The sequence below is a fragment of the Lipotes vexillifer genome, unplaced genomic scaffold, assembly GCF_000442215.2.
Source record: "Lipotes vexillifer unplaced genomic scaffold, Lipotes_vexillifer_v1.1 scaffold387, whole genome shotgun sequence".
Classification (NCBI taxonomy): Eukaryota; Metazoa; Chordata; class Mammalia; order Artiodactyla; family Lipotidae; genus Lipotes; species Lipotes vexillifer.
The window spans coordinates 3,645,344-3,654,100 of NW_006795399.1; the positions used below are offsets into that span (position 1 = coordinate 3,645,344).

The 8,757-nt window shown below is 48.3% G+C and overlaps 1 protein-coding gene across 1 annotated transcript in view; it reads left to right on the plus strand.

Moving 5' to 3' along the window:
• The window catches only part of PAN2 (poly(A) specific ribonuclease subunit PAN2), a 15,060-nt gene extending 6,827 nt beyond the window's left edge, over positions 1-8,233 (plus strand). Inside the window, 20 exon segments of the mRNA XM_007467721.1 lie at positions 1-69; positions 273-369; positions 1,564-1,683; positions 1,884-2,003; positions 2,278-2,406; positions 2,534-2,733; positions 2,829-2,965; positions 3,101-3,207; positions 3,422-3,520; positions 3,637-3,710; positions 3,817-3,964; positions 4,397-4,540; positions 4,674-4,733; positions 4,954-5,044; positions 5,657-5,814; positions 5,915-6,058; positions 6,190-6,369; positions 6,497-6,590; positions 6,972-7,169; positions 7,524-8,233. The exon segment at positions 1-69 is cut by the window's left edge and continues 8 nt beyond it. Coding sequence (XP_007467783.1) covers positions 1-69; positions 273-369; positions 1,564-1,683; positions 1,884-2,003; positions 2,278-2,406; positions 2,534-2,733; positions 2,829-2,965; positions 3,101-3,207; positions 3,422-3,520; positions 3,637-3,710; positions 3,817-3,964; positions 4,397-4,540; positions 4,674-4,733; positions 4,954-5,044; positions 5,657-5,814; positions 5,915-6,058; positions 6,190-6,369; positions 6,497-6,590; positions 6,972-7,169; positions 7,524-7,558 — 2,404 coding nt within the window. The 3' untranslated portion in view covers positions 7,559-8,233.
• The last annotated feature ends 524 nt before the right edge of the window (positions 8,234-8,757 follow it).

The following is an 8,757-nucleotide window of genomic DNA, read 5'->3' on the forward strand; positions in this document are numbered from 1 at the left end:
CCCTGTCCCACTCACCACTGACACACTTCTCTCTGATTGGCCTGCTGCCAACTCCGCTCCAGCTCCCAGGTTGTACCTCACCTCTGGGCCAAAAGGAGGGAGGGGGAAAGGGCCAAGATACCAGGATTCTCTGCAAGCCCTGTTATTATTCTACTTCTTTCCTGATTTTTGTCTACTCTCAGTATTTTCTTTTTTTTTCTGGTCCCTTGGGGATTGGGGCTGAATGGGCAGACACCACAACCTTCAAGCCCTAGAACTATGCTACATTATAGGCGAGCACCCCCTGTGGATGCAGAGATTCTGCGCACCATGAAGAAGGTGGGCTTCATTGGCTATGCACCCAACCCCCGCACCAGGCTGCGCAATCAGGTATGTTCAGAGAGGAGAGGGTCAGCCCCACCCCAGGCCATTGGTGTTTCTCCTGTCTTTTTCCTTTAGTAGTTCTCATTAGTTTTTTTTAAATAAATTTTATTTATTTATTTATTTTTGGCTGCGTTGGGTCTTCGTTGCTGTGCGCAGGCTTCCTCTAGTTGCAGCGAGCAGGGGCTACTCTTTGTTGCAGTGCGCGGGCATCTCATTACGGTGGCTTCTCGTTGCAGAGTGCAGGCTTCAGTAGTTGTGGCACGTGGGCTCAATAGTTGTGGCTCGCGGGCTCTAGAGTGCAGGCTCAGTAGTTGTGGTGCACGGGCTCAGTTGCTCCGCGGCACGTGGGATCTTTCCGGACCAGGGCTCGAACCCGTGTCCCCTGCATTGGCAGGCGGATTCTTAACCACTGCGCCACCAGGGAAGTCCCTTCTCATTACTATTTGCTTTTAGTCAGTCAGTAAAGGTTTTTTGAAGCCTACTGAATTGAAGGTACTATACTAGGCGTTAGGGTTCAGAGACATGAAAGATAGGGTCCTTGCTCTTAAGAAGTTTAGTGTTCGGTTGGTGAAGGTAAGACCTGTGCGTAGCAGAAATTATTTATGTTCTATCGTTAAATGCTAAAGGAATGTAAGAAGCATTCAGTGCGACAGCTGTTTAGAGGGAAAACGGTACTCTGGGCTAGAGTGGTCAGGGAGGGCAATACTAAAAGAGGTGGATGTTGAGCTGGAAAGGTGAAAGATGGGCAAGTAGATGGTAACAGGGGAGGCTTTCAAGATGAGAGAACAGTGTTACTGAAGTCTCAGAAGGCCTGACAGGGACTATGCTGGAGTGGCTGTTAGTATTGGGAAACAGTGAGAGATGAAGTTTGGAAAGGGGCCGGTTGTGAAGCCTTGCATACCAGTGTGTAGCAGAAGTGATGCACCAAAAGGGCCATTCTGGGTGGGGTAGTCTTGGTGGCGGCATGCTGGACAGAGTGCACGTGGGGGAGCCCAGTGTGGAAGCCATTGGCATTGTCCAGCTGTGATGAGGTAGGGTGATGGCAGTGGGAATGAAAAGGAAGCAGTGGATGTTGAAAATCCCATGAAATTAGAAGGTTCAGGACTTGGTGATGATAGCTTCAGTGTTGGAATAAAGGTAGGGGGAAACCAAAGATGATTATACACATCCAACGAGGCTACCTCTTTTTAAAAACCCTAGATTCCTTACCGACTCAAGGAGTCTGACAGTGAATTTGACAGCTTCAGCCAGGTCACTGAGTCACCAATAGGGCGGGAAGAGGAGCCACATCGCCACATGGTCTCTAAGAAATACCGCAAGGTGCTGGGGGATACCAAGGAATGGGCCTTCTGGGATGTGGGGAAAGGTGTCATATGAGAAAGAATTGAAGGGCTCATTCAAGAAGGCTTCACCTATCACTCTGGACTCAGGAGGGAGGTTTGGGGGAAGGTTATGGCTACTGCAAAGATTTAGGGGACTCTGAGGGTGTCTTCTTCTTGCTCAGACTGTTTCTGCTTCAGGTGACCATCAAATACTCCAAGCTAGGGCTGGAGGACTTTGATTTCAAACACTACAATAAGACGCTGTTTGCTGGATTAGAGCCCCACATCCCCAATGCCTACTGTAACTGCATGATCCAGGTAAGGCTGGGTGTTCCTGCGATTTGAACGTGGCTACTGCTTTTCTTTTTCTCTGTGGGCCCCCCAACCCCTCGTCTTTTTCCAGGTCTCCCCAGCCAAGTCCACTTCGACCTCCTCTACTATTCTTTCTTGCCCCTCAGCCTTCAGGTCTCCTCTGTGAGCTCTGCTTCTTCAGTGGACTCCAGCTCTGTATTCTCCACCATCTCTTAACCTTCCGATTTCTCTTCCTCCCTGTACCAGTTGTCTGCATCATATCTCCTGCTCTTCCCTCCAGGTGCTCTATTTCCTGGAGCCTGTTCGCTGTCTAATCCAGAACCACCTTTGCCAGAAGGAGTTCTGCCTAGCATGTGAGCTGGGCTTCCTCTTCCACATGTTGGACCTCTCCCGAGGTGATCCTTGTCAGGTCAGTGCCTGGAGACCTGGGACAATAAAAGGGGAAGGGAGGTGGACAGTAGGCAGGGTCATCACTCTGCAGATGGCCACAAAAGAGAAAATAACCCTTTTCCACCAACACACTTCCTGGATTCCAGGGCAGTAATTTTCTTCGGGCGTTCCGCACCATTCCTGAGGCCTCGGCCCTTGGTCTGATTTTGGCTGACTCGGATGAGGCTTCAGGCAAGGGCAATCTGGCCAGGCTCATTCAGAGGTGGAATCGCTTCATTCTCACTCAACTGCATCAAGATTTGCAGGAGCTGGAAGTACCCCAGGCTTATCGAGGTGCTGGAGGCAGGTATGGAATTGGGACAGGAATAGTTAAAGCCCCACCGTGACTTAAAGGGTCTCCTAACTCCCTCAGTGTGCATATATTACCCTCCCCACTCTTAGCAGCTTTTGCTCATCGGGAGACTCTGTCATTGGGCAGCTGTTCAGCTGTGAGATGGAAAACTGCAGCCTCTGCCGCTGTGGCAGTGAGACCGTGCGAGCCTCATCCACCCTGCTCTTCACACTCTCCTACCCTGAGGGTAGCAACACTGGTATACCCTGCAGCTGGGTTGGGGAGGCTCCCCCAGATGTCCTGTAACATCAAGGAGAGGGTGTTGGGGGGCTAACAGTGGGTACAGGGAGGACCTGGAATGAAGCATCCAGTTTTCCCTCAGATAAAACCGGGAAGAACTGTGACTTTGCTCAGGTGCTGAAGCGAAGCATCTGCCTGGAGCAGAATACACAGGCCTGGTGTGACAACTGTGAAAAGTACCAGCCCACGGTGAGTGGGCTGTTGCACTGGACTAGAGTCCTGCCATGCTGGGGACTCGGCCATGGTCTCATCTGGTACTGGCTGGGTCAGCACCACCATCCAGCGATCTATAGGGAGTGGGAAGAACCCCAACTGGAGGATGCAGATCCAGGCTTAACTGTTCATGTCCAGGTTTCTCTCCCTGTAGGCCGCCTGCCATTCCTTGTTTGTTCTATCCTCTCAGATTCAGACCCGCAACATCTGCCATCTCCCAGATATTCTTGTCATCAATTGTGAGGTGAACAGCTTGAAAGAAGCTGATTTCTGGAGAATGCAGGCTGAGGTAAGGACTGAGTCTGGAAACAGGACTTTAGGAGTACTTTTTAGTTCTTCCCTCTTTTGACTTCCATATACGATTAATGTTTCTGAGGAATTGGATATTTTCTCCTTTGTGTTCAGGTAGCCTTCAAGATAGCAATAAAGAAGCATGGTGGGGAAATCTCCAAGAATAAGGAGTTTGCTTTGGCTGATTGGTAGGTATTGTCTATAGAGTGGTCAAAGGATTGAACTACTCAGGGGCTTCTCTTGTCACTGGTCAGATCTCCTCAGAACAGATTTCCAATTCTCCTGTCCTGATAGGAAGGAACTAGGGAGTCCAGAGGGCATGCTGATGTGTTCCTCCATTGAGGAGTTGAAGAATGTCTGGCTTCCTTTCTCCATTCGAATGAAGATGACCAAGAACAAAGGGCTGGATGTTTGCAATTGGACTGATGGGGATGAGATGCAGGTTGTTGAAAAACTGGGAAGAGGAGGGGGAATAAGGGAGAGAAGGTCCGGGAATTCCCTGGCGGTCCAGTCGTTAGGCGCTCTCACTGCTGGGGCCCCAAGTTCGATCCCTGTTGGGAACTAGAATCCCATAGGCCGCGTGGCTCGGCCCAAAAAAAAAAAAACGAAAAAGAGAGAAGGTCGGGGCAGAAGCAAGGCAAGGGGAAGGTGGAATTTAGCATAGGGGAAAAAAGGGAATAAGGCCTAGTATTCACCAGTTGTGGGCTTTTCCAGAGTGACTCAGTTCAGTGTTGGGAGTCATAGATGGGCTAGGATGGAAAGAACCCACCCTCGTCCCCCATCCCTATACCCCAAACTCCCTGTCCTCTATCCCCATTCCCCTTCCTTCCTCATCCTTAAACTTAGCTTAGCAGCCTGGGTACCCCCCTCACAGTGGGGCCCAGCCAGGGCAGAGGAGGAGCATGGTGTCTCTGTGTATGACCTGATGGCTACTGTGGTACACATCCTGGACTCACGCACAGGGGGCAGCCTGGTGGCTCACATCAAAGTTGGAGAGACCTACCACCAGCGCAAGGAGGTGAGTGAGGTAATACAGGGCAGGGACACTTCTGGTGGTGGCCACAGTGGAGTCCCAGGTCTGTCCTTATCTTAAGTCTGAGCCAGAATGCTCCAGCCATCACTTTAGCATCACTGTGTCTCTATCTCCACAGGGTGTTACCCACCAGCAGTGGTATCTTTTCAACGACTTTCTCATTGAACCTATTGATAAGGTTAGTTGTAATACATTCCGTTCCCCCTTTCATCTCCCTTTTTCTTAGCATCCTCATTCTCAGTGCCTGAGAGAGTGCCAGGCAGATTCAGAGGGAGGGATGGGGCCTCAATAATAAAAAGCAGAGCTAAAAATAGCACCTGAGTCCTGTCTTCTCTCTGACTTGGGATAAAGGGAAAAGGGGCATATATGTAGGCCATTAAGTGCTTTTTCTTTTATAGCATGAAGCTGTGCAGTTTGACATGAATTGGAAAGTGCCTGCTATCCTTTATTACATCAAAAGGAATCTTAATTCCAAATACAACCTGAACAGTAAGTGGTACAATGTAGATCCAAGGGTGTGGGCAATTTCGATTGGTCTTCAGGAAGAGATCTGGGACATAGCTTGTTAAGATTAGGATTGGCGACCAGTGTTAATATTTCCAGGGACAGTAGAGCAATTCCTGCTCATCAGGCCTTAAATTTAGAATCTGGAGATACTGAGGGTGTCGAGGGAAGAGGTGATGGGGGGGAAGTCTGATCAAAATGGCTAAGGTTATGATTTTGAGACTAACCATTCTTATCCCCAAGTGAATATCTCTTTTTTTGGTGATGAACTCCTTATTAAGCCCCTTTTTGATGCCTTTAAACCATAGTTTCTCTGTAACTTTATTTTTCTGGATTTACTAAGGTAAAGTCTAAAGTGAGAATCTTATTCCTTCCTCTCTGTTAACTTTTTTGGGTTTATTTAGCATATTTCCTGATAATTTTCTGATTTGACCTGTTCCGTCTACCTGCTCTGTCCATCAGACATGATCTTTTTACTCACATGCTTTGATTATTGGGATAACAGTGTAGACCTGGTCTCTGGTAGCCACTCCGGCTTCCCTCCCCTGGTCACTTCCCTCTCCCCAGCCATCTTGTCTTCTGGATTCTCCCTTCCAGTTAAGAACCCCATCGAGGCAAGTGTTCTGCTGGCTGAAGCCTCATTAGCACGGAAGCAGCGGAAAACACATACGACCTTTATTCCCCTGATGGTGAATGAGATGCCACAGGTTGGGGACTTGGTGGGCCTGGACGCTGAGTTTGTCACCCTTAATGAGGTAACCAGTACCAAAAAGGGTGGGGTGTTAGAACAGAACTCTGAGGATATTAGGAGTCATAAGCATTTCTCTGATTTCCTTATGAACTCTTCTCATATAGGAAGAAGCAGAGCTGCGCAGCGATGGCACCAAGTCTACCATCAAGCCAAGCCAGATGTCAGTAGCGAGGATTACCTGCGTTAGGGGCCAGGGACCCAATGAGGGTATCCCCTTCATTGATGACTACATCTCTACCCAGGAGCAGGTAATAGGACGTGGAGATGCAAATGAGAGAGACCCTGTGCTTATATAGAGTGCCCTAGAACCCAGGGAAGAGTGGCAGGGGGAACTGTGCACCTCGTTTCCTGGGTCGCTTGACCTTTTCTCTATCCCTAGGTGGTGGATTACTTGACTCAGTACTCAGGGATAAAGCCAGGAGACCTTGATGCCAAGATTTCCTCTAAGCACCTCACAACTCTAAAGTCTACCTACTTAAAGCTTCGTTTTCTCATAGACATTGGAGTCAAGTTTGTGGGTCACGGTCTGCAGAAGGACTTCCGGGTCATCAACCTCATGGTTCGGGCAGGGCTCTTTTAAGAGTCTTTCTTTGTGTGTGGGCCCCCCAGGGTATACATTGTGCTTTTGGAAAATGGGAAATTATGGATCCCCTACCTTCAGTCTCCCACTCTTTTATCCCTGGCAGGTGCCCAAGGACCAAGTCCTTGACACTGTTTATCTATTTCACATGCCCCGAAAACGAATGATTTCCCTGCGATTCCTTGCTTGGTACTTTCTGGGTGAGTTGCTCTGCCTTGTAGCCCTTGCTGTGGTCAGCAAGAGCATGAAAATGTGTGAGAGGCCAAGGGGAGTAGCTACGACCCTGGGTTAGGGGTGAGAGTTACTAATGAATTTAATTAGCTTCAGTAACCCTTCTGTGCACTAGGGTTGATGTTTGGCTCTTTCCTAGCTACGACCCTGGGTTAGGGGTGAGAGTTACTAATGAATTTAATTAGCTTCAGTAACCCTTCTGTGCACTAGGGTTGATGTTTGGATCTTTCCCTTAAGGGTAGTCAGGTTTTTTTTGTTGTTGTTTATTGGGAGTTGGGGGGGTGAGTAGAGGACATGTCCTTACCTCCCTTTGCTAGGCCCCAAACTATTCCACCTCTACTTCCCCCCAGACCTGAAGATTCAAGGGGAGACCCATGACAGTATTGAGGATGCCCGCACAGCCCTTCAGCTTTACCGAAAGTATCTGGAGCTAAGCAAAAATGGCACTGAGCCTGAGTCCTTCCACAAAGTGCTCAAGGGCCTTTACGAGAAAGGCCGAAAGATGGACTGGAAGGTGCCTGAGCCCGAGGGCCAGACAAGTCCCAAGAGTAAGGCCTGGGATGGGACAGGGGAAACTGGACTGGGTGGGTTTTGGTTGTATATGTGAAGATTATACCCACCGTAATAAGAATGATGATGATGTTAACAACAGTACCACCCCAATAGGTTGTAATATAAAGCACTTAACAGTTTACAAAGCACTTAATCCTCAAAACATTCAGTGAAATTGATTTTATCATTGAAACTCTCTATTGGTCCTAACCTCTTCTTGCCAAGTTCTAAAATGTTTGGGGCAGGTCCATGCCCTCTTTCCTCTTGCATTTTTCCTTCATAAGAAGTGTCCCAGATGCTTTTTCTCCACTCATCTTAGGAGTCAATGCTCTTTGTTTTGTCTCTGACAGATGCAGCTGTCTTCTCTTCAGTGCTGGCGCTCTGACCTCACCCTCTCCCAACGAACAATTCCCTCTCCCTTCAGTTTTCTGTGGCCCTAGAAGTGGGAGATGGCTTCCCAAGATGGCTATACCCTGTCTACTTCCAGAATTGGACTTGCTCAGGGTCTACAGATGGTGCTATTAATAGAACTGGAATGCAGCAGAACTGTTGCAAAGGGTCTAGGAGCCAGATTCCTTTTCCATCCTTTGCAAAATAGTGGTCCAGAAACAGAGTCTAGAATTGACCCAGATGGAAAGTAATTCATGTTCTTAATAAATATCCTGGGTAATTAATGCCCAGGCAAAGAAGCTCCTGGAACCAAAACTCTCAGTTTGTAGTTGGCTAAGTACTGAAGTCCCGGACAATGACAGGATACAACAATAGCTCAAGACCTAGCTTAAGTCTGACTACTTGAGGGTTGCCTGGAGGGGCCAGCATTTAGAGTCTGGTGGTCCCAAGCAAACCAGTGTTGCCAACATTATTATTGCCGAAAGGGCCTTTGGGTCCTAGACAAAGCTTCACTGCTGGCTTCACTCCTGTTGACAGCTGAGAAGCATCTGTCTTCCATCCACTCTCCTGTTCCAGGTTTTGTTTTCTTGTTATTTTTAAAAAAATTTTGTCTTAAATTGCATGTTTTATAAAATAAAAACAAAAATATTATTGAGTGTCATCTATCTCATTAGAAATGTGTGCGTGTGGGGTTCTCTTGACTTCAGCTCTCCTCTCCTTTGTGTTTCTGTTACAACTGGAAAAAACTAAGGCTTTCAAATTTCCACCCAGAAATGAAGGTAAAACTCTGGAGTCCAAAATTTAGGATATTGGAGGAGAATGCCTTTCCTGGGCAGCGTTAGGTCTTTGCTGTGGCTGCCTAGAACCCTAAGGTCGGGTTCTTTTAAGACGTACAGTATGGTTTCCCTGTTACGTGTAAAAGGGGCGTTGGAGAAACTGACAAACTACAGGTCCCAGGACATCTTAAAATCTGTAGCTACTAATAAAGAATCTGTCTGGTGCCGCAGTGCTTCCTGGGAGATGTAGTTTTCTGGGTATTGAAACCAGGGCTTCTCACTGGCTAGCAGCACACCTTTCTTTTTGAAGGTCCGAGCCCACCTAGAATGGTACGCGCGAGCCTGACCGCCTCCGTGCACCACGTCAGGTTCTGACTCTGCTTCAAGCCACTCCTATTCTTCGGCTGACCCCCCCCCC